This window comes from Stomoxys calcitrans, chromosome 1, assembly GCF_963082655.1.
Source record: "Stomoxys calcitrans chromosome 1, idStoCalc2.1, whole genome shotgun sequence".
Taxonomy (NCBI): Eukaryota; Metazoa; Arthropoda; class Insecta; order Diptera; family Muscidae; genus Stomoxys; species Stomoxys calcitrans.
Window position 1 is genome coordinate 220,424,063 of NC_081552.1, and position 26,876 is coordinate 220,450,938.

General features: G+C 40.6%; 1 protein-coding gene across 1 annotated transcript in view; it reads left to right on the forward strand.

Annotated features, from left to right (window-relative positions):
* Positions 1–26,876, forward strand: part of LOC106093461 (uncharacterized) — a 308,595-nt gene that overhangs the window by 154,110 nt on the left and 127,609 nt on the right. Inside the window, exons 10-12 of the mRNA XM_059368504.1 lie at positions 1,679–1,841; positions 6,663–6,812; positions 19,329–19,450. Coding sequence (XP_059224487.1) covers positions 1,679–1,841; positions 6,663–6,812; positions 19,329–19,450 — 435 coding nt within the window. The remainder of the gene's footprint in view (positions 1–1,678; positions 1,842–6,662; positions 6,813–19,328; positions 19,451–26,876) is intronic.

Genomic DNA, 26,876 nt, shown 5'->3' on the forward strand with positions numbered 1-26,876 from the left:
ATTTTGGGCGTTTTAGTGGGGATGGGGCCACCCCCTATACTTCGACATGAATTTGTATGCCAGATTTGTTATCTACTCCCGCATAATTTTCATTTAATACCCATATAGTGCTTATCGGTCCACTTTTGATTTTGTGTTATATTTTTGGCATAAGGGGGAGGGTCCGTCCCCCCTCCGAAACCGAAAAATTATATAGCCTCTGTTTCTTTCCAGACCAACCTACACAAAATGCGAAAATGTCGAGAAAATCAGTTCTGCTGTTTTTGAGTCTATACGGAGCAAACAAACTGAGTCCCATACATCCGTGATTGGCTAATGTGCCCATTTTGGGCGTTTTAGTGGGGATGGGGCCACCCCCTATACTTCGACATGAATTTGTATGCCAGATTTGTTATCTACTCCCGCATAATTTTCATTTAATACCCATATAGTGCTTATCGGTCCACTTTTGATTTTGTGTTATATTTTTGGCATAAGGGGGAGGGTCCGTCCACCCTCCGAAACCGAAAAATTATAAAGTCTATGTTTCCTTCCAGACCAACCTACACAAAATGCGAAAATTTCGTGAAAATCAGTTCTGCTGTTTTTGAGTCTATAGGGAGCAAACAAACTGAGTCCCATATATCCGTGATTGGCTAATGAGCTCATTATGGGCGTTTTGGTGGGGATGGGGTCACCTCCTATACTTCGACATGAATTAGTATGCCAGATTCGTTATCTACTTTCGCATAATTTTCATGTGATACCCATATTGTGCTTATCGGTCCACTTTTGATTTTGGGTTATGTTTTTGGCATAAGGGGGAGGGTCCGTCCACCCTCCGAAACCGAAAAGTTATATAGCCTATATTTCCTTTCAGACCAACCCACACAATATGCGAAAATTTCGAGAAAATCAGTTCTGCTTTTTTCGAGTCTATACGGAGCAAACAAACTGAGTCCCATATATCCGTGATTGGCTAATGAGCTCATTATGGGCGTTTTGGTGGGGATGGGGTCACCCCCTATACTTCGACATGAATTTGTATGCTAGATTTGTTATCTAATCCCGCATATATTTCATTTAATACCCATATTGTGCTAATCGGTCCACTTTTGATTTTGGGTTATGTTTTTGGCATAAGGGGAAGGGTCCTTCCCCCTTCCGATACCGAACAATTATAAAGCCTATTCATACTTCCTGAGCATATTCGTGATCTACTCCCGAATACCTTTCATTTGAGTCCCATATCGTCGTGATCGTCAAATAAACCTATTTTAAGGGGATTTGGGGCTGGGGCGGCCCCCCCCCCCGGTACTTGTACCCAACTTTTATTATGAAATTCGTACTCTACTCTTGAATACCTTTCCTATATTGTCCCGATCGGTCCACTTTTATTTTTGGGTAGTACTTTTGGGGTAAGGGGGAGGGTCCGCCCCCATCCCGATATCAAAAAATAATATAGCCTATGTTTCCGTTCAGACCAACCTACATAATCTGTGAAAATTTCAAGGTAATCGGTAATCAGCCGTTTTTGAGCCTCTACAGAACAAACCGGCAAACAAACAAAAATTTAACTTTATGTATAAGAGTATGGTATTCAAACACAATTCCAACATCCTTTGCTTATTTCTATTTATTTTTTGTTTTTTTTTCTTCCAAATGGCTGTATGTGCTCGTGCTCAACTTTCGATCGCAGTAAATCCTTTAATGGCTGTGTCTGCAGTGTCATTTTTATCTACATGACATACACAATGTTGCCGCTGCGGCAACGAGAATCCTTGGTTGGTGGCATCATATTATCCATAACTCAGATCTATACCAGCTTCAACTATGTGGAGGACGAATACCATTGGCAAGAGGTAAGTACAAGCAATACCTAGTGTTATGATTATGAAGGCTCGCAAATACGATCCAGCTTATGAAGACAGTAAAATGTGTTGGAGCTTACTTAACTAGGAAATAATGGGGAATGTAAATGTATGTTAATGGACTTGTGAACACAAAATAGTTTTCTACCAAATTCATAGAATTTATGAACTATCACGGTTAGTCTACATGCATTGTTATTCTAGTGCACAGCTTTGAATAATTTAAAGCAACAAGGGGAATTTTAAACATGTAAAAGGGCGTTAGGTCGCTCTGGTAACCGAGTTTGTAGCATGCTCTTATCTGCAGTGCGGAGGTAGTGGGCTCGATTCCCACCAGGTGCCTGGTTTGTCGCTACATAATGGGCTAAAATTTTCTAAGGGAGTCTGTTCAAAACAAAAATAGACTGCCACTCAAGCCTAATTCAAAAATACATTAAGTTCGACTGGGCCGAGCTTTGGATATCCAGCACCTCGTATATACAGGATAGCTGACACCAAGAGTAACCAAGTTCAAACTGGTGACAGCTTCATGACAATTCTTGTTTTCTTAAGAGCTCATTATATTATTCACAATCTACCAAAATCATTTGCTTCTGAGTTTATTTACAAAGAAAGTTATTCGTGATAGAGTTAAAGTCAAATATTGTGATTATGATATATATGGCTAAACAATCACAACCGACTATTGTTGACGAACTCAGACACCTCAAAGTGAACAAAATTTTAATGTATCACATCATAAATCATTATCATGATATTGGCATGCTAAAGCAACCGAAATAGTTCAGAGTGAGAAAGATCGAATTTAATCCACACCGTAAGGGCAAAGAAATGAGTAGAGATCTGAAAATATCCCGTGAAAGTATGCAACATATATTGAACATGTAAAAGCGTGCTAAATTCGGCCGGGACAAATCTTGGGAACCCACCACTATGGAAAATGTTAAAAAATTTACCCAAAACTAGTTGAACCGGGCCCGCTCCGCAGCACCTTTTTTTACTTTATATGGAAATAAAAGTATCCTTTTAATATTTATTTTCGAAAATTATTGAGCTTTAAGTGAAATACTTTGGTTCGAAAATAGTATATGTATATCGCTTGATTAACAGTAGAACAATGTTAATGCCTGTATCTGAATCGCATTTCATCTTTATTGGCCTATGCATTCGCTCGAAGGGTTAAGGGTCATTAACGTTTGTGTGTTGGATATACTCCATTCTTAAAAGTCTTTATTTTGCCCCGATATTTAGGGGTGTTTTCGGGGGTGAGGTGGTCCCCTAGACACTTGGCCCAAATATGAAATATTTTACTTAAACCCCTTATTGCCACTGGTTTAAGGGGAGTTTATGGGACTCCCCATAAAACAATGGGTCAAACACTTGACCCCAAAATTTTTACTCTTTGGGGGGTATTTTGGGAAAGAGGCGGTGCCCCGAATACATGGTCCCACATTTGGATATCAGATTCGTATTCTGCTCCCAAAGACCTTTATTTGAGACCCATATTGCGATGGTCAGTAAATAATTGCTGTTTATGGGGTGTTTTTGGGAAGGGGTAGACCCCCCAAGAAATTGGTCCCGAAAGTGGGTATCAATTTAGTACACTTCTCCCCAATACTTTTTTATTTGAGCCCCACATTGACATGGTCGGTAAATATGCCCGATTTAGCGGTGTTTTGGGGAGTGGGCTGGTCTTCAGAACACTTTGGCCTGAAAATTTATCAGCATCTTGCTCTACTCTCAAATATCATTCATTTGAACCCCATATTACCATTGACTTCAAAATTGGATATCAAATTCGTTTTCTAATCTCAAAGTCAGCAAATATGTCCGGCCCTAAAAAACTATCAATAACGAGATACACTCCCTTTAAGACCCAAATTGTTATGGTGAGCAAATACGTCCTGTTTGGTGGTTGTTTAGGCAGTGCGACATCCCTAAGGCAGTTGGTCCCGATCGTTGATATCAGATTTGTGGTCTACCCCCAAATACCTTTCATTAGAGCCCCATATTTCCATAGTCGGCAAATATGACCAGTTTGGGGGATTGGCCCTGAAAATATATATCAGATTCATGTTCTACTCTAAAATAGCTCTTATTGCAGCCCCCTATTTGGAATGGTCAGCAGATACGTCCTATATGGGTAGTGTTATGGGGGTCGGGTGGCCCCATTGACACTTTTTCCAAATATTGATATCAAATTCGTTCTTTACTCCCAAAGACATTTCATTTGAGCCCCATATGACTATGGTCGTAAATTTGTATTCTATGGGGGGTGTTTTGGGGAAGGGGTGGCCCCCCAAACACTAGGCCCCACATTTGGATATCAGATTCGTATTCTACACTCAAATACCTTTCATTTGAGTCCCATATTGCCATGATCGGTAAATGTGTCCGATTTAGGGGTGTTTTGGGGATTGGGGTGGTCCCCCTATCACTTGGTGCGACAATTGGATATCAGCTACGTTTCCTTATCCTAAATACCTTTCTTTTGAGTCTAATATTGCCATGATTGGTCTAAATGTATATTTTGTAGGTTTTGGGGGTGGGGGCCCCCAATTTTGGTATCCAAAATTTGGATACCAAATTTTTATACCCTCCACCTTAGGATGGGGGTATACTAATTTCGTCATTCTGTTTGTAACTACTCGAAATATTCTTCTGAGACCCCATAAAGTATATATATTCTTGATCGTCGCGACATTTAATGTCGATCTAGCCATGTCCGTCCGTCTGTCGGTACATCCGTCCGTCCGTCTGTCTGTCGAAAGCACGCTAACTTCCGAAGGAGTAAAGCTAGCCGCTTGAAATTTTGCACAAATACTTCTTATAAGTGTACGTCGATTGGTATTGCAAATGGGCCATATCAGTCCATGTTTTGATATAGCTGCCATATTAACCGATCTTGGGTCTTGACTTCTTGAGCGTCTAGAGTGCGCTATTCTTATCCGATTGGAATGAAATTTTGCACGACATGTTTTTTTATGACATCCAACAACTGTGCTAAGTATGTTTCAAATCGGTAAATAACCTGATATTGCTGCCATATAAACCGATCTTGGGTCTTGACTTCTTGAGCCTCTAAAGTGCGCAATTCTTATCCGATTGGAATGAAATTTCGCACGACGTGTTTTGTTATGATATTCTACAAGTGTGCCAAGTATGGTTCAAATCGGTTTATTACCTGATATAGCTGTCATATAAACCGATCTTGGGTCTTGACTTCTTGAGTCTCTAGAGGGCGCAATTCTTATCCGATTTGGTTGAAATTTTGCATGAGGTGTTTTATTATGACTTACAACGACTGTGCTGAGTACGGTTCAAATCGGTGAATAACGTGATATAGCTGCCATATATACCGATCTGGAATCTTGACTTTTTAAGCCTCTAGAGGGCGCAATTCTCATCCGGTTTGGCTGAAATTTAGCATAAAGTAGTTTATTATGACTTCCAGCAACTGCGATAAATATGGTTAAAATCAGTACATAACCTGATATAGCTGCCATATTAACCGATCTGGGAACCGAGACTTCTTAAGCCCATAGAGGGCGCTATTCTCATCCGATTTGGCTGAAACTTTGTACAACGGCTTCTCCCATGACCTTCAATATACATGTTCAATATGGACTTAATCGATGTTTAGCCTGATACAGCTCCCATATAAACCGATCTCCCGATTATGCTTATTGAGCCCCTACAAGGCGCAATTTTTTGCCGAATGTGCTGAAATATTACCCAATGACTTTTACTATGGTCTTCAACATTCAATTCACTTATGTTCCGAATTGGACTATAACTTGATATATCTCCAATAGCATAACAATTCTTATCCATTATTCTTTGTTTGCCTTAAAAGAGATACTGCGCAAAGAACTCGACAAATGCGTTCCATGGTGCAGGGTATATAAGATTAGGCCCGGCCGAACTTAGCACGCTCGTAACTTGTTACTCGTAACTTGTTGCTCTTTCCCTAGACCATCATCAGCGTAGGATTTTATTCTGCTTTCAAAATTATGAATATTGCTGCTTAAGAAAATTGCTTTTTCTTCTAGGCCATTGAAGCCTATTGTGGAATTTTTAACGACTAGCAAGTTTTATATTTTAATACAAACCTAATCCCATGGCTAATAACATTATTGGCTTCATTGCCAAAAAAAAAACTTTATCCATTACAATAGTATTAATGTTATGACACTCTTGTATAGCCAATAACATTTACATGTGTCATATGCCATAAAAGGCAGAAAAAAGTTAAACAACTCTAATTGGTGCTTAAATGATTTCATTAGCCCTAACAATGGCCATATAAGCTATTACAATACATTAGCAAGGGGGTGGGGTGCCAAAAGGCAAATTATGCTGCCCACCCACCCACCATCACAATAAGAAAGGCCACCTGTTTTCTGTCTTAGTTTTAACAAATGAAAATAAACATAAAAATAAACTTTTATATCTACATGTGAGTGAGTTTATTTTTAGATTTCATTAGGCTAATACAGTGAATAAACAACTACTTGGGGGGGGGGGGGGGAGGGGGGGGGGGGCAGAGGGCTTGCAAGAAGATAAGACAATAGAAATAAAAATTTATTGCAATTTTTCCTTTTCTCTTTATGGGTCAAATACATATCTGACTTACTAACTTGTTTGTTTTCTTTTCTACTCTGTTGTTGTTCTGCATTGTTTTCCGTTTTATTTCCTTTCGTTTTATATCGACCTCTGCTGCGGTCTCATCCGGTCAAAATGATTGCCATACCACTCACTCAATGTTGTTGTTGCTGTTGCTGTTGCCATTGCTTGCTTGCTTGTTGGCAGTTATTCAGCTCTTTAATGGCTTTATTTTTATCAAATCTGACCGGCATTTATACCCATTGGCCCAAGGAGAAAGCCCAACGGAAGGCATTCATCGAAACGCGTCAGTGTATTGAGGCCCGTTTGCGTACACAACGAGAAAATCAGCAACAGGTATGTATGTGTATGTGAGTATTTTTTATGAGCCCTACAAGCATAGAGTTTTAACAATCAACTCCCACACAAACATTTGCAATGCGATTGACATACACCTACCCATTCGACTACACACCATATAATATCACACTTATAGTCACTCATCCAGAAATGTTGTTTTGGTGGTGTAATTTTGAAAAACGACAACAATCGGTTTTTATAGGGAATATATTGTATAGAACTAAATTTAATTTACTAATCATGCACAATACGAAAACCAGTAAGGAAAGGCAAAAGTCGGGCGGGGTCGACTATATAATACCCTACACCACCGAGTATACCTGATACTTTTAATATATAGCACTTATATCCAAATTTAATAAGACTTTAATTTTGCATACCTAATGAAATATCGAATAGAATCTTTTACGATTTTCTTACGATGGTACGAACATTGTGGCTTCTACACCCTTAAAAGGCGAAGGCCGATTTGACTGAAATTTGGAATGTAGTATTTTGTTATATTTTTCAACGACTGTGCCGAGTACAGTCCAAATCGGTCTATAACCTGATATAGCTCCCATATAATCCGATCGCCCGATTTCACTTCTTAAGCCATTACAACCGCAATTTTTGTCCGGTTTGGTTGAAAGTGCAAAGTACTGTCCAAATCGGTCAAGAACCTGATGTAGCTCCCATATGAACTGATATCCCTATTCGAATTCTTGAGCTCCTGAAGGCAGATTTGGCTGAAACTTTGCATGTAGCGTTCTGTGACTTCCAACAACCGTGCCAAGTACGGTCCATATCGGTTTATATCCCGATATAGCTCCCATATAAACCGATCTCCCGATTCGACTTCTTGAGCCCCTGGAAGCCTCAATTTTCATCCGATTTAAATTTTGAAATTTTGCACATAGTGTTTTGATATGATTTCCAACAACGATCTAAATCGATGTATAACTTGATATAGCTCCCATATAAACTGATCTCCCGATTCGGCTTCTTGATCCCCTGGAAGCCTCAATTTTCATCCGAATTGGTTGAAATTTTGCATATTGTGTTTTGTTATGACGTTCAATAACTGTGTCAAGCACGGTTCAAATCGGTCAAGAACCTGATATAGCTCCCATATTAACCGATTTCCCGATTTTACTTCTTAAGCCCCTGGAAGCAGATTTGGCTGAAATTTTGCATGTTGTGTTCTGTTATGACTTCCAACAACTGTGGCAAGTATGGCCCAAATCAGTCTATAACCTGATAAAGCTCCCTTATAAACCGATTTCCCGATTTGACTTCTTAAGTCCCTGGAAGCAGATTTGGGTGAAATTTTGCAGGTAGTGTTCTGTTATGACTGGACATTGAAAAGCTGCAAACACAACAAAAGGCAGCGGCATACTCCACTCGACTGATCCAACTGCTTCATGAAAGCACTCCTTGTTCCGATGATATAATAGCGCAGTGGCAAACTATTGCCCACTCCATGGAAAATGCCGCGAAATCCCTACTTGGGTACCGGAAGCCTCCTCCAAGAAACCTATGGTACGACCAAGAGTGTCGAGATGCAACTGAAGCCAAGAATGCGGCATATAGAGCAACCCTGCAATCAGTAGCAAAGCGCCATATGAAGGAGAGGTATCGGGAGAAAAGGAGAGAGGAGAAACGTCTATTCCGCAGAAAGAAAAAGGCAATGGAAAGACGTGAATGCGAGCGAATTGAGATGTACAGGAGTCAGAATGAAGTCTGGAAATTTTACCAAAGAATTAAACACCAAACCGATGACTTTGGTGCAGGCACATCCTCCTGCAGAGACAAAGAAGGAAATCTGGTAACTGACACAGACAACATGCTGAGGATATGGAAAGAACATTTTACCCAAATGCTAGTGTCCGATGTTGGGGGCGAAGAGGATACCGCAGAACCAATCCCTGATGATGGTATAGAATGTTTACCTCCTAGTCAGAATGAGGTCCAAGTAGCAGTAACTCGACTAAAGAACAACAAGGCAGCAGGAGCCCACGGGTTACCCGCTGAACTATTTAAGACCGGAGGCGACACGCTGATAAGGCGTATGCATCAGCTTATCTGCGCAATCTGGCTAGAAGAACGCATACCCGATGATTGGAACCTCAGCATACTATGTCTCGTACACAAGAAACGAGACAAGACAGAATGTGCCAACTACAGAGGAATAAGTCTCCTCCCCATCGCATACAAGATACTCTTGAGCGTACTGTGTGAAAGATTTAAACCTAAAGTCAATGAGATAATTGGGCCCCATCAATGCGGCTTTAGACCAGGTAAATCCACCCTAGACCAGATATTCACACTGTGCCAAATCCTGGAAAAGACCCGAGAAGGACAAATTATCACCTACCATCCCTTTGTTGACTACAAAACCGCCTTCGATACTCCTTTACGTTCAAAGGTATTTCAAACCATGTCTGAGTTTGGTATTCCTGAAAAATTAATAAGACTCTGCAGGATGACACTTGCTGATACGTGTTCCTCAGTAAGAATAGGAAAGAATCTCTCGGAACCATTTAATACCAAACGAGGTTTCAGACAAGGAGACAGCCTATCGTGTAATCTCTTTAATATTCTGCTGGAGAAGATTATACGAGATGCAGATGTGAATAGATATGGCACACTAATCATAAGAGAACACATGCTACTTGTCTATGCCGTCGACATCGATGTCATAGATCGGTCACCGAAAGTAGTAACTGCAACCTTTGAAAGAATCAAAAGAGAGTCAGTGAAAATGGGTCTGGTAGTAAATGGAAATAAGACGAAATGGATGATTTCAACTCGCAAAAAGCTTTGCACAACCGAGCGGATAAAGAAAATGGAGAAAGTTGGGAACCACAACTTTGAGATAGTCAGTAACTTTATCTAACTCGGCACCGCCTTAACCGAAACAAATGACACCAGTTTTGAGATTAAGCGAAGAATAATACTGTCAAAAAGACGCTACTTTGGACTAAGTTTGCAGTTTAGAAACAAGGCCACCTCTCGACAGACAAAGACTACACTTTACAGACACTAATACTACCCGTGCTGTTCTATGGTTCTGAAGCATGGGTACTTGTGAAAGCAGATGAGGCAGTGCTTGGAGTATTTGAGAGAAAGATTCTTCTAGCCATGTCCGTCTGTCTGTCCGTCCGTCCGTCTGTCCGTCCGTCTGTCCGTCCGTCCGTCCGTCTGTCCGTCCATCCGTCCGTCTGTCTGTTGAAAGCACACTAACTTCCGAAGGAGTAAGGCTAGCCGCTTGAAATTTTGCACAAATACTTTTTATTAGTGTAGGTCGGTTGGTATTGTAAATGGGCTATATCGGTCCATGTTTCAATATAGCTGCCATATAAACCGATCTTGGGTTTTGACTTCTTGAGCCTCTAGAGTACGCAATTCTTATCCGATTGGCATGAAATTGCACGACGTGTTTTGGTATGATAGCCAACAAGTGTGCCAAGTATGGTTCAAATCGGTCCATAACCTGATATAGCTGCCATATAAACCGATCATGTGTCTTGACTTCTTGAGTCTCTAGAGGGCGCAATTCTTATCCGATTGGAATGAAATTTTGCACAACGTGTTTTGTTATGATATCCAAGAACTGTGCCAAGTATGATTCAAATCGGTCTATAACCTGCTATAGCTGTCATATAAACAGATCTGGGGACTTGACTTCTTGAGCCTCTAGAGGGCGCAATTCTAATTCGATTGGAATGAAATTTTGCACGCAGTATTTTGTTATCATATCTAACAACTGTGTCAAAAAAGGTTCAAATAGGTTCATAATCGGATATAGCTGCCATATAAACCGATCTTGGATCTTGTCTTCTTGAGCCTCTAGAGGTCGCAATTATAATCCGATTTGCCTGAAATTTTGTACGACGGTTTCTCTCATGACCATCAACATACGTGTTTATTATGGTCTGAATAGGTCTATAGCTCGATATAGCTCCCATATAAATCGATCTCTCTATTTATCTTCTTGAGCCCCCAAAGGGCGCAATTCTAATTCGAATTGGCTGACATTTTACACAGGTCTCCAACATATGATTTGATTGTGGTCTAAAGCGGACCATATCTTGATATCGTTTTAATAGCAGAGCAACTCTTTTCTTATATCCTTTTTTGCCTAAGAAGAGATGCCGGGAAAAGAACTCGACGAATGCGATCCATGGTGGAGGGTATATAAGATTCGGCCCTGCCGAACTTAGCACGATTTTACTTGTTTTTATTGTTTTTAATATTTTGTGTTTAACGAAGATCTTCTTGAAATGTTGAGTTTTGCAAAACAATATATCGTACCTGGAGAAATAATCATTATAATATTTGTTAGTTTATTATAAGTACTACATTTTTATAGCTAATAATACATTTTGTAAGCAAACAAATCATTAAAATTGTTATTTCTTTCGAATTTGTTTTTCCCCAACTGCCAAGTTAATTCTTTGGAAGCATATTTTCTGCTTAGACTTTTTAAAATTTCTCCTGCAATGTTTGCATTAAGCTGTCCTTTATGCATTGCTGATTCTCTCTAATTGCAATCTGTGGCAAAATGAACAACAGCTTCCTTACTTCCATATCTGCTCAGGACTCAATAGTAATTGCTTTGCAAGTTCATTGGAAAAATGGCAAAAGAAGATTTGCCAACTCAATATTGTTTATGATTGCTTCAATTATATTTCAATTTGTGATTTTCTATCACAACTCGAAACTCTTCGACATCCCTTGCTCCCTTGTGGTTTTCAAATACAAATACAAAGTTCTCTGACATATAGACAAATACACAGAGAGCATTCATTGAATTCATATGCGCATCAGGTATTTATTTTGCCAATCATCACAATCTAACCTGTTAAGCCTTTTTGTAATACCTGAATGGCTCTAGTCGGCGGAGGGCGGGGGGAGAGAGTGAAAAAAAATGTTAAACAAATATTATTTTATGGCTGTTCGCTTAGAACGATTTATGTGTTTGGAATTTTTGGGCATATTTACAAAATGTGCCGAATAACTTGAATAACTTTTACGGTCCATCTGAAGCCGGAAAGGGAAATGCTATCATCTGACATGCCTTTGGGGTTAAATTGAAAGTAAACATCGATACAAACATGTGTTGGCATAAGTGTGTGTGCTTGAGTGTGCCCATGTGTGGGTTATATACATTGCGCACATCTTTTAGTTGTGAAAGAGACCCTCGTCAATGTTAACAAATGAAAGATATATTCATGTACGTGGCCTAGGCACACACCCACCCCCACACCCATTTTCCCCATGTGTTCTTTGGCCAAAGCTTTCAAGAATTAAATCCCAGTTGGCTATGCTGGGTGGCTATGTATGGGTTAGCTCTTATCTCATTGACATATGTTACCGGGGGAAAAATTGTTTTCTTTGCATTCATTTTTAATGCCGGCAAGTTGCGTCTAGCTTCAAGGTGGGTGGCTAGGCTGATGGGAGAAACTTCAAATGAAGTTTCTCTTTGCAATGCAAATTGAAACGATTTAACTGAGATGGGTATCTATTTTTAAATTTTAAATTTATTTATACAAAATCTTGTGTTGTATGAACTGGAAAATACAGCTCTCCAAAGATTTTGTTGCACAACTTGGTTTTGCATCAATTTAAAAGTAATTGATAGATTTCTCCCCCTCTTTGATTGTTGTTTAAATGCTGATTCATGAGTAAGAGATTTGTAACGTTTCGAAAGCATTTGAATAGAATTCATTTCATACTACTTGCAATTTGCTAGATTGCTATTTCTTAGAAAGTTTTAAAGCTCTTTAGTTAGGTAATATAATGAAAAAATGTTGAATAGAGTTATTTGTATGCAAGTAAAATTCATGTTTTAATGTAATTAACAGTAGGATGAATAACTTGTTAAGAGGTGTATTCCAAATTACTTAAACAAATAAGGGAATAGCGTTATTGCCTACAATACCCTTAATTTTGGCCATTAATGAAGTAGGACGGTGTCATTATAATGACGCCATATATCTGAATCTATTATATCTTAAATGCTGTTGTTGTTGTAGCAGTATATTGTGTACTACCTTTCGTCTGCTTGGTTCTGTTGAACTTCCAGGTCCAGGAACTCTGAGACTACGGTGGGGTATGTCCAATGGGATCTGAATCGAGTGGGTCTGGCTGGGCAGTTAAACAGATGAGTCACAGTGGGAGAAAATCGAAAAAAAACTAGTAAAAAAATGCCATTTGAAAACGGATAGAGGTAAATCTTTGAAATGAAGCTGAGGTGTTATTGAGATCTAAGAAAAAACGAATCTTATATATAAAAATCAATTTGTGTTTTTGTATAGGTTTGTAGGTTTGTTTGTTTGTTTGTTTGTGTGTTCCTTATCGACTCAGAAACGGCTGAAATGATTTTCTTGACATTTTCACAGGTGGTGCATAATGACCCCGTGGTGAAACTAGGGTATTAAATTTTTTGATATCTGAAGGGGGGACGGACCCTCCCCCTTACCCAAATTTTCAGAAACGTCAGATCTCAGAGACGTGGTGGTGCGATTTAAGCGAAATTTTGTGTGCTCTCACATAGTACTCTAAAAATAACAAGTAAAAAGGCGTTAAGTTTTGCCGGGCCGAACTTTGGATACCCACCACCTCGGGTATATATGTAAACCACCTTTCATGAAAATCCGGTTAAAATGGCATACCTTATGTCCCATAGCAATATATATCGAAATATGATCCGATTTGGACCAAATACTAATAAGTACAAGTTATTGTTCAATTATGTATAACAAAATATTGGTCTTTTTAGTAGCTATATCTAAAAGCAAACCCATCTGACTCATATACAATATGGATGTCGAAAATGTAAGTCAGTGTGTCAAATAAATCGGATTATAAATGCGCCTTTTTTGGGGCCAAGACTTTAAATCGAGATATCGGTCTATAAGGCAGCTATATGCAAATCTTGATCGATCTAGACCAAATTGCAGATATATATGGGAAGGAGGGGAGGGGCTTAACTCAACTCTCTGTCCGAAATTTCGGCAAAATCGGACAATAAATGCTCCTTTTATGGGCCCAAAACATTAAATCGAGCGATCGGTCTATATGGCAGCTATATCCAAATCTGGACCGATTTGAGTGAAATTGAAGAAGAATGTCGAAGGGCCTAACAGAACTCATTGTCCCAAATTACGGCGACATCGGACAATAAATGCGCTTTTTATGGCCCCAAAACCTAAAACCGAGAGATCGGTCTATATGGCAGCTATATCCAAATCTGGACCGATCTAAGCCAAATTGACAAATAATATCGAAGGGACTAATGCAACTCACTGTCCCAAATTTCAGCAAAATCGGATAATAAATGTGGCTTTTATGGGCCCAAGACCCTTAATCGGAGGATCGGTTTATATGGCAGCTATATCCAAATCTGGACCGATCAGAGCCATATTGACTGAGGATATCGAGGGGCCTAACAGAACTCACTGTCCTAAATTTTAGCAAAATCGGATACTAAATGTGGCTTTTATTGGCTTAAGACCCTGAACCGGAGGATCGGTCTAAATGGCAACTATATCCAAATCTGGACCGATCTGAGCCAAATTGATGAAGGATGTTGTAAGGACTAATGCAACTCACTCTCCCAAATTTCAGCAAAATTGGATAATAAATGTGGCTTTTATGGTCCTAAGACCCTAAATCGGAGGATCGGTCTATATGGCAGCTGTATCCAAATCTGGGCCGATCTGGGCCAAATTGATGAAGGATGTTGTAAGGACTAATGCAACTCACTGTCCCAAATTTCAGCAAAATCGGATAATAAATGTAGCTTTTATGGTCCTAAGACCCTAAATCGGAGGATCGGTCTATATGGCAGCTATATCCAAATCTAAACCGATCTGAGCCAAATTGACGAAGGATGTCGGAGGGCCTAAGACAACTTACAGTCCCAAATTTCAGCAAAATCGGATAATAAATGTGGCTTTTATGGGCCCAAGACCCTTAATCGGAGGATCGGTTTATTTGGCAGCTATATCCAAATCTAGACCGATCAGAGCCATATTGACTGGGGATGTCGAGGGGCCTAACACAACTCACTGTCCTAAATTTTAGCAAATTTGGATACTAAATGTGGCTTTTATTGGCCTAAGACCCTAAATCGGCGGATCGGTCTATATGGGGGCTATATCAAGATATAGTCCGATATAGCCCATCTTCGAACTTAACCTGCTTATGGACAAAAAAAGAATCTGTGCAAAGTTTCAGCTCAATATCTTTATATTTGAAGACTGTAGCGTGATTTCAACAGACAGACGGACAGACGGACGGACATGTCTAGATCGTCTTAGATTTTTACGCTGATCAAGAATATATATACTTTATAGGGTCGGAAATGGATATTTCGATGTGTTGCAAACGGACTGACAAAATGAATATACCCCCATCCTTCGGTGGTGGGTATAAAAATTTGGTATTCAAATTTCGGATGGGCTACCTAGGGGGCTGCCCCACCCTAAAACCTACCAAACATATATTTAGACCAATCACGACAATATGGGACTCAAATGAAAGGTATTTAGGATAAGAAAACGTATCTGATATCCAATTGTCGGACCAAGTGCTAGGGGGACCACCCCAAGCCCCAAAACACCCCTAAATCGGACATATTTAACGACCATGGCAATATGGGACTCAAATGAAAGATATTTGCGAGTAGAATAAGAATCTGATGTCCAAATGTGGGACCAAGTTTCTGGGGGTCCACCCCTTCCCCAAAACACCCCACAAACAGTCCTATTGACTGACCATGGCAATATGGGGCTTAAATAAGAGGTATTTGGGTGTAGAATTAGAATCTGATATCCAAATATGGGAGCAAGTGTTTGGGGGGTCGCCTCACTCCAAAAAACATCCCCCAATGGAGACAAATTTACGACCATAGCCATATGGGGCTCAAATGAAAGGTCTTTGAGAGTAAAGCACGAATTTGATATCAATATTCGGGAAAAGTGTCTATGGGGCCACGCGACCCCCACACCTCCACCCCCATCCAAATACAAAGTATTTTCTGACTATTGCAATATGAGGCTCAAATGAGAGGGTTTTTAAAGTGGAACACGAATCCGATATATATTTTCAAAGCGAACTCACTGAGTGGCCGTACATCCCCCAAAACACCCCCCAAGCCGGTCATGTTAGCCGACTATGGAAATAAGGGGCTTAAATTAAAGGTATGTGGGAGTAGACCACGTATCTGATATCAACATTAGGGTCCAGCTGTTTAGCGGACGTCCCACCAGCATAACAACCCCCAAATAGAACGTATTTTCTCACCAAGACAATTTGGGTCTTAAAGAGAGTGGAACTAAATAATCATAGTTTTTAGGGCCAATACCCCAAACCGGACATATTTGCCGACTTTTGCAATAAGGAGTCTAAATGAGATTAGAAAACGAATTTGATATCCAATTTTCTGGGCAATGGTAATATGGGGTTCAAATAAATGATATATGAGAATAGAGCACATTGCTGATATATTTTCCGGGCTTAGTGTTTGGGGGACCACCCCAATCACCAAAACACCTCCAAATCTGGCATATTTACCGACCATGTCAATGTGGAGCTTAAATGAAAGGTATTGGGGGGTAGAGCAAGAATTGATAACCATTTTCGGGACCAATTTTCTGCGGGGTCTATATCCAGATTTGGATATAGTAGCCATATAGATCGATTTCACGGTTTTGGGACCATAAAAGCCAAATTTATTATACGATTTTGCTGAAATTTGGGACAGTGAGTTGTGTTAGGTCCTTCGTGATCCTTCGTCAATTTGGCTCAGATCGGATCAGATTTGTATATAGCTGACATATAGAACGATCCTCCGATTTAGGGTGTTAGGCCCATAAAAGCCACATTTATTAACCGATTTTGATGAAATTTGGGACAGTGAGTTGTGTTAGGCCCTTCGACATCCTGCGTCAATTTGGCCCAGATCGGTCCAGATTTGGATATAGCTGCCATATAGACCGATCCTCCGATTTAGGCACATAAAAGCCACATTTATTATCCTATTTTGCTGAAATTTGGGACAGTGGATTGTGTTAGGCCGTTTCACATTCTTCGTCAATTTGGCCTTGATCGGTTCAGATTTGGATATAGCTGCCATATAGACCGACCCCTCGGTTTTAGGCCCAAATAAGGCGCATTTAATGTCTGATGTCGCCGAAATTTGGGACAGTGAGTTAAGTAAAGCCCTTTGACATACTTCTGCAATATGGCACAGATCGGTCCAGATTTGGATATAGCTGCCATATAGACCGATATCTCGATTTAGAGTCTTAGGCCCATAAAAGCCACATTTATTACCCGATTTTGATGAAATTTGGGACACTGAGTTGTGTTAGGCCCTTCGACATCCTTCGTCAATTTGTCCCAGATCGGTCCAGATTTGGATATAGCTGCCATATAGACCGATCCTCCGATTTAGGGTGTTAGGCCCATAAAAGCCACATTTATTATCCGATTTTGATGAAATTTGGGACAGTGAGTTGTGAAAAGCCCTTTGACTTACTTCTGCAATATGCCACAGATCGGTCCACACTTGGATATAGTTGCCATATAGACCGATATCTCGATTTAGGGTCGTAGACCCATAAAAGCCACATTTATTATCCTATTTTGCTGAAATTTGGGACAGTGGATTGTCTTAGGCCCTTAGACATCCTTCGTCAATTTGGCCCAGATCGGGCCTGATATGGATATAGCTGCCGTATAGACCAATTTATCGATTTAAGGTTTTGGGCCCATAAAAGGCGCATTTATTGTCCGATTTGCCAAAATTTGGGACAGTGAGTTCTGTTAGCACCTTTGACATCCTTCGTCAATTTGTCCCAGATCGGTCCAGATTTGGATATAGCTGCCATATAGACCGATCTCTCGATTTAAGGTTTTGGGCCATAAAAAAGCATTTATTGCCCGATTTCTCCGAAATTTGGAACAGTGCCTTGTGTTAGGCTCTTCGACATATTTCTTCAACTTGGCCCAAATTGGTCCAGAGTTGGATATAGCTGCCATGTAGACCGATATCTCGATTTAAAGTTTTGGCCCCATAAAAGCCGATTTCACTGAAATTTGACACAGTGACTTATGTTAGGCTTTTCGACATCCGTGTAGTATTTGGTTCAGATCGGTTTATTTTTAGACATAGCGACTGTCCTTTCTAGTATTTGGTCCAAATTGGAACATATTTCGATATAACTGCTATGGGACATAAGGTATGCAATTTTCACCGGATTTTGATGAAAGGTGCTTTACATATAAACCCGAGGTGGTGGGTAGCCAAAGTTCGTTCCGGCCGAACTTGACGCTTATTTACTTGTTTTAAATTTGGATATCAAATTCTTACTCTACTCCGGGCTGCCAACATGTACGTATGGGAGTCAGTCCCTCTCAGACACTTGTCAAAGACCTTTTCTTCGAGTCCCTTTTTGTCGCGTTATAAATGTCCTGTTAAAGCGCTTTGTGCCAAATATTAATCTCAAATACACACTCCCCTTTTGGGTGGATTTTGGGGTGGGCCATCCCCCCACATTATTTCACCCCAAAGATTTACACCAATTTTTTGTTTTAGAGTTACCATAAGTTTTTGAGTTACCAAAATATTGCTTAAATCGGTGCACCCATCTTTGAGAACTAGGGTTTTTGAAAATTGGGGAGAGGTCCAAAGATCAGATTCGTACTCTACTATCGTAGACCGTCCCTTTAAGTCCCATATTGTCCCAATCGACCTATATGTCGCATTGAAGGATATTTAGTGGATGGGCGGTCCCCAGACTCTTTGTTCTACGATTGTATACCAGAATTTGCTTAAATCGGTGCACCCATCTTCTAAATTTGTCGTTTTTGTAAATTGTGGTGAAGGGCAGGATCCGCCCCCCTTCGGATACCCTAATTTTACCGGGGGGTCAAGTGAAAATGTCATGAAAATCGGTTCAGCCGTTTTTGAGCCTATACGCAACAGACAAACAAACTAGCAAACAAAGCGCAACAATTTAATTTTTATATTATAAATGGTCTTTACTTTAACTGGCAAAAACTTGAAACGCCTTTTTTTTGTTTCTTGCCAATTTTAGAAAAAATTTTGGGATTTTGCAATAAAAAGTATTTTTTTTTTCTTTTACCACAATTCCATTGTATCAACATTATCTCAATTTCTTTGTCTTGTAGCCCTAAAGGCATAAATGCGCCAACCAATGCCTTCGCATACAAATCATTTGTCATTTCATACCAAATGTCATTAAACACATTTTGCCAAATCGTACCTTAATTTCCCAGATTATTTACACTTGTTTTTTGCCATCAATCAAATAACTTGTGATCATTAGCAATTACAAAATAACCATCTAATGTAGCTTCTTTTATTTGGAAATCTTTTCATTTTCTTTCGTTTCGCCCCATACCACCATTCGTCTGCTGCCTTGTTTCCGCATCACTTCGGTGACTGATGCTGATGCTGGTGATGCTTTGCCGGATTTGCCATTTGCCAAACATAAGGAACGCCTGCTGTTGTCAGTATTGCCGCGTCATGTAGCCATGGAAATGAAAGATGATATAGCAGGACAGCCACGTGATACACAGTTTCACAAGATTTATATACAACGACACGAAAATGTCAGGTAAGTTCATTTCAGACTCTTAGACTCTTCACCAATCACCATACACTGCGCCAGACGGCAGACATAACAAACCACGACTATCGCCGTTACCATTAGCAACCAAGGCCAGACTTCGTTTTGACCCTGTTAAAATAAATTATTTGATAAATGTTGGCAAATTACCTGCAGAGTTATGGCCACAGATTAAAGCAGCTTTGCTTCACTCGTTTATCGTAACTGCTCACAAGCCCCCTCGTATTTGTAAACGTGATGGAGTTGCTTTAATGAATGCTGATTTAAAGCCCTGCCATAAGTCAAGTGAATGCGAGTCAACCAAATCATCACATGTGTAAGTGCGTCCATATAGCCCCACAAAGAAAGGAAGAGCATAAAATATCCTTAGGCTTGTTATACACAAATGGCAATACGCACACATGCATATAGAAGAAGTTTACACCAGTGTTGCCACAAAAAAAATTTACTTTTACAAGGGCCTGTTTAGGCAATGTCAAATGATACGAAAATTTTTCGAAATATACTAGGACTGTTTCATTGTTTTTCATGTCGAGCTTAATGACCAAGCGAATGCAACACCCAAAGGAGATGTTGTTAAAGGATCTTGAAGAAAAGAAATTGCCAGTTCCTCAGAAAAGACAGGACACATGTCACCCCACTGGTGGAAGCGTTTTGATAATTGGGTTTCTTTATCTCATCGGCACCATCGTGAACTATGTCCGTCCGTCTGACCGGTCTACAGTTCACCATGGTGCCGATGAGATAAAGAAACCCATTATCGAAACTCGTCCACCAGTGGGGTGACATGTGTCCTATCTTCTCTGAGGAACTGGCAATTTCTTTTCTTCAAGACTCCTTTGACAATCTCTCCTTTGGGTGTTGCCTTCACTTGGTCATTAAGCTCGACATGAAACACAATGAAACAGAAATTGACTCGCATGAACGGTTAACCAAGTTTATTGACGGCAGTCCTCTGGCCTTCACCGCCCAATTGTCTGCCCTTTCATTCCCCCTTACTTCATTATGGACCGGAAACCAAACGTTGCGAATTGTGCCATTCTCAGAGAAAAGCGTTAATCCCCTTCTTTCACTGCAAGACTGTTCGTGACCTTCCCGTCCTGGATGTTATTGCCCTTATGGCAATTTTGATTTTGCTTTAGTGTTTCCCAAAGATCCCATTGCGGAATAAATTAGAGGGAAACTAACTTCTCACAATATCAATTGAGTGCTGCCCGATTCAAATTTAAGCTCAATGTTAAGGACCTCCTGTTTTATGCCGAGTCCGAACGACATGTTGCTGAAAAGTGACACCTCTTGGTTGAGAAGTTTCACATGGCTGAAATACTCACAAATGTTGCCAGCATTTGGTGAGGCGATGGCCACCGCTGAAAAATGTTTTAAGGTGTTCTCGCCGGCAGGATTTGAAGCCCGGCGTTTGGGTACGATAGACGGGCATGCTAACCCATGCACCACGGTGGTTCCCCGGCAATTTGACTGTCCGTAAAACACTCACAGTCCTCGCGTTAATACCACACCACCTCAAGCATTCCGTGATCGCCCGGTTCTCCGCCTGTATGGTCGTATAATGGTCAGGCAGACTAAAACAGATCTCAGTCCCTGGATTCTCAATGTAAACTCCCAGGCACACTCTGTCCCCTAGCTTTGATCCATTCATGTAACATGATCTTCCAGATGGCAATGCTAGGGTTCCGTCAATCCAAGAGTGCGCCGCTGGCAGCAGTGCCTCGAGCTCAACCCCAAGGTTCATCTCAGGTATCCGATAGGAAATCTCTTCCCTTCTTCCAGGTTTCCAATCGTCGCCTCGATTATATCGCGATGGTATGAGCTGCTCCCATTCTGAATCAATTCTCTCATCGCCTTAAGTCTCATAGCCGCAATGGCTGCCTCACATTTAATCTGTATGTCTATGGATTGGATATCTAGAATAGTCTCCCAGTGCCCTAGGGGACTGGGTCCACATCGCTCCGCCTATGCCAAGACAACTTGTTCATGTTGCACTATTTCTCCACAGCAGTCCGCCGCCTGTATGACCGTATTATAGTCAGGCGGTCTAAAACAGATCTCAGTTCCTGAATTCTCAATGTAAACCCCCAGGCCCACTCAGTCCCCTAGCTTTGATCCATACGTGTAACATGATCTTCCAGATGGCAATACAAGGGTTCCGTCAATCCAAGAATGTGCCGCTGGCAGCAATGCTTCTCACTCGACCTCAAGGTTCATCTAAAGTAACCGATGGGAAACCTCTTCCCTTCCTCCCAGGTTTCCTATCGTCGCCTCGATTATACCGCGAAGGTATGAGCTGCTCCCATTCTGAATCAATTCTCCCATCGCCTTAAGTCTCATAGCCGCAATGGCTGCCTCACACTTCATATGTATGTCTATTGATCGGATATCTAGAATAGTCTCCAGTGCCCTAGGGTGCGTGGTCCTCATCGGTCGGCCTCTGCCAAGACAAATGTTCTCTGAACCTGTTGTATAAACCTTATGTTACACTTTTTCTCAATAGCAGTCCACCAAACTACTGAGGCGTAATTAAGTATTGGTCTAATCACGCTCCTGTAGAGTCGGGACCATTTCGAGCCTACATCTGTGAGCCTTCTCAGTTCGCTCCTGAGTGTGACACTTCCAATTCAGATTTCTATCCAAGATAAAACCTAAGTATTTGACCTTGCCAGATGCCAAAAACGTCTTATTGAGGAAACGCGGTGCGTTAAATTGGCCCACCTTCGTCTTCCTCGTGAACAGGCATAATTCAGTCTTCACCGGGTTAACATTGAGACCTCTGGGTCTTGCCAAGTCATATGCCATATGCATGACCCTTTTGCATAGTTGGTTTGGATCCTTACCCCTAAGAAGTATTATAGCATTGTCTGCGTAAGATAAAGTCACTACGACGATTGGCATTAAATTAAATGCCTGGCGAGCATATTTTTGAACACCAAAACCGCCCTCAAATGTCGCAGATCTCTCAACGAAATGGCTAAACAGTTCGAAATTCACCTGTTCTGAGTGCCGGACCACAGAGATATCCCAGGGTATTCTAAAGCAGACAAGCTTGTGAGACTAGGAACTACCCTACACGTTCCAGGGATACTGAAATTCCAAAACTCATAGGAGTGACAATAAAATTCCCCCCTATGGCGTGCCTTGTGCCACTCTCTCCCTTATACTTATGCCAATTTTTCCACCTGCTCCTTAGCATATGGTTTATCCAGTCTCTAAGGATCGCGTCCACCCGGTGCAGGTCTAAGGATTGGATCAGTGTGTCGGTCCGCACATTGTTACAAGCACCCTCGATGTCAATGCATACCGCCAGTGTATACGCTTTGGCATAGAAGGATTCTTCTATTTTATGCACATCCTCGTGCAGAGCAGTCTACACGAACATTCCTCCCTTGACCTAGTCATCCTGTTTGTATTTGAGCAGTTCGCTGGATGTCCTACTCTTTATCATGGTGACCACAATACGTTCCATGATTTAGAGGAGAAAGGATTCAAGGCTTATGGGTCTGTAGGACTTTGGTGTCGCATAACTTGCCTTGCTGGGCTTGGATATGAATACCACCCTTACCTCCCGCCAGGATTTCGGAGTATTTGCAAGCGTATTCCTTTAATAGAGAGAGTGACCTTTATGATGCACTATATTTTTATACAGGCAAGGCAAGTTAGGCGATACCAAAGGCCTACAGACCTTTTTTTAGAGCGTGTTTCTTTAAAAGAGAGAGTGGGAGAGGAAACCTTGGGCGCATCATAAAGGTCACCCTCTCTTTTAAAGAAACACGCTTAGGGGCAGAGGGTTATAACTAAAAATTCCTGAGAACGTTAATGAAACTATTGGGTTGCCCAAAAAGTAATTGCGGATTTTTCATATAGTCGGCGGTGACAAATTTTTTCACAGCTTGTGACTCTGTAATTGCCTTCTTTCTTCTGTCAGTTATCAGATGTTACTTTAAGCTTGCTTTAGAAAAAAAATGCGTAAAAAAAGTATATTTGATTAAAGTTCATTCTAAGTTTTATTAAAAATGCATTTACTTTCTTTAAAAAAAAATCCGCAATTACTTTTTGGGCAACTCAATATAAACACATGAAATATCACAGCCCTGATGTGATTGATTCAACAGGAGTAAATCTAACCTTCTTCCAAATACAAGGTTAGGTTAGGTGGATAAGAAGGTGCAGATATTAATCTACCCCATGCCACTATAGACATACACCTAAGCCAGTAATCGTCTTGCTGTGCACTCTGAAAACTAAAAAGTAACCTCGAAATAGAAAATCAAAGTTAGGAATTCCGTGCTACTTTCAAAATCCTTAATTATTTTCCATGCCACGTCCCTAAGAGTCATGCCATGCCACGTCCCCAATAGTTTTGGAATAACAGCCGATTTAGTGAATGGATTGAAGGATTTTCAATGAAATTGTGAAATTTTTGATGTTGCAAATTTCCTGCTAAACCTCCTACATTGGCAACCCTAACTAACATTTGACTCTGTCCTTGTTGTCCCTGTACCACACACATTTTCCAATCTTTCCTATATGCCCATATGATGAATGATGCTAAAGCTGCTGTTGCTGTTGTTTGCTGCTGATGTTACAAATTCCCAAGAAATGAAGATGCAAATGGCAATGGTAATGATGATGGTTATGTGGATGATAAAATATGTGAATTGTTTCCGTCTCTCCAGCTGCCAAATGAAGAAAAAAAAAACCCCCCAATGTTCCCCTAAAAGTTCTCTAATCCAAACAAAAGCAAGGAGAGAAAACACTGAAAATTTTTTATTAAATTTTCATTAGGATTGAAAAGCGCCATCAAGCACATTGTAATGACAATGACAATGGCAATGGCGATGGTGGCATTGCCATCAACAACAACAAAAGTACTCCACATACCTTGTTATTTATTCACTTATTTCGTAATTTCAATGAATTTGAAATGTTTTGTGGGCAGACTGGGATTTTAGGGTTCTTGAGATATGGCCCTGTGTTGCAGTTGTATGGGGACACTTAAAGAAATGAAGTGTTACAAATAGCATTGAAAAGTTTGTTGCAAAGAACAATGGTTGATCCAGAGCTCATATAACTCCACATGCTGGGTAAAGTGGGTTCAGAATAATTTGATTGTTATTTGAGTTAAATTGGATGGACGCATGGTCCCTGGTTGCAGGCAGGATCCACATTCAACATGTTAACGCTCATCTCAGACCATTATTAATGGAGATGGGTGCCGTATAGTTTTTTCAACCAGATCTACCCTGATATGTTGAGGGTGGTTTACTTTTACAATTGGTATGGGCGAATCGCAGAGATTAGCATAAATATTTATGAAGCTAATTGCCTGGCCTCCAATCGTTTGGAAAAAATCTGAGAGATTTTTCAGCTGTGATTTTCCCCTCTCTAGAGCTACCGACTGGAAGAGGCTATCCGCAATCCACATATAAACCAAATTCTTCACCATCACCCATATTTGAGCCCATGCCCCGACGGATGACAAGGACGAGCAGACCAAGGATATTTTCTAAGAGCGTCTAGAGAGAGAGAATATGTCCACTGCACTGCCTATGATATTAAAATCATTCTGGGAGATTTTAGTGCGAAGATAGAAAAGAAAATTTTATAGCCGGGTCCGAACGGCGTGCCCCAGAGCAACACCTCTTTGGAGAGAATTTTGACATGGCATAGTACCTCACAAATGTTGCCATCATTAGAAGGGGAAAACCACCGCTGAAAATTTTTTTGATGGTCTCGCCAGGACTCGAACCCAGGCGTTCAGCGTCATTGGCGGACATACTAACCTCTGCGCTACGGTGGCCTTCCTTCACCATAAAATCTGTAATGATAAGCCTTCGGCCGATCTTGTTATTCCATGATTTCAGCGTCTCCGTGAGTCCTGTTGTATCCTGTGGAAAATGTGTTCTTATGAAAAGCATCAACATGTCCTCCGTTGTCTATGTTCTCACTCCCATGTCGTCTAATAACGTTTCAGTTTGAGAGAAACTTTTTCATCTTGGCGGCGTCATTAACGCTATCGACCAGGTCGCAGAAAAGCTTTCTGGAGGCACGTTTTGCCGCTCTGATAGTCTTATTGTATACCTTGAGCCGTGTGTAATATACATCCCAATTAACTTCCGCTTTCCTCTGTTATAATGTCGCGTATCTTTTTTATGATAGTGCGAATTTCCTCGGCCATCCAGGGTTTTTCTTGGGCTGATATCCTTTCTCTAAGAGGACAACTATCATCGAAAGACCCCACTAGTGCAAATGTAATCCTATTGACATTGTCATCAATATCTTCTATGCTTGGATAATCAAAACTATCTTTTCCAAGTCTTCTTCTGATTAGTCTTCCGAATTTTGTCCAGTTGGTTTTAAACTTATAACGGAAGCTTTTCGAATTCGGCGCTGGCCGTGCTGTTCTAAAGATAATGTAGCGATGGTCAGAGAATGAGTGTTAAATGGCGACCCTCCAATCATGAACCTCATCGATAAGATTTTCCGAACGTATTGTCACATTTTAAAACTCCTCCCTCAAACTATGCTTAGTATGGTGAAAACCTGATATAGCTCCTATATAAGCCAATCTCCCGACTATACTTCAGAATTTCAGCCAATTTTCATAAGATTTGGCTGAAATTCTGTGCAATTCCTGTTTCTATGACCCCTAACATACGTGCAAAATATGGTCTGAATCGGTCCATAACCTAACTTAGCTCCCATGTAAACCCATCTCCCAATTATATTGCTTGAGCTCCTATAGGGCGCAATTGTCCGATTAGCTGAAATCTCGCACAATGACTTCTTCTATGGTCTCCAAAATCGAGACCAAGTAAGCCACAAATCGATCCACAACTTGATATAGCTCCAGTAGCATTACAATTTGCATCCATTATCCTTTGTTTGTCTATATAGAGATACCGGGCAAAGTCTTGACAAATGTGATCCATGGTGGAGGGTACATAAGATTCAGCCCGACCGAACTTGGACGCTTTTACTTATTTTTATAACCACCACCATGGGATGGCTGTATAATGATCTAGTCACTTCGTTTGTAACATTTCGAAATATTCGCCTAAGACCCCATAAAGGATATATATTGTATATTCTTGATCGCCTCGACGTTCTAAGTCAACCTAGCCATGTCCGTCCGTCCGTCCTTCTGTCGAAATCACGATAACGATCGAACGCTTAAAGTTAGCCGCTTGAAATTTTGATGTAGGTCGTTGAGGATGCAAATGGGCCATATCGGTTCAGATTTGGATGTAGCTCCCATATAAACCGATCATTTCATTTTCATCCGATTTGACTGAAAAATTGCACAAAGTGTTTTGTTATGACAACAACTGTGCCAAGTACGATCCTAATCGGTCTATATCCCGATATAAGTCCCATATAAACCTATATCCCGATTTGACTT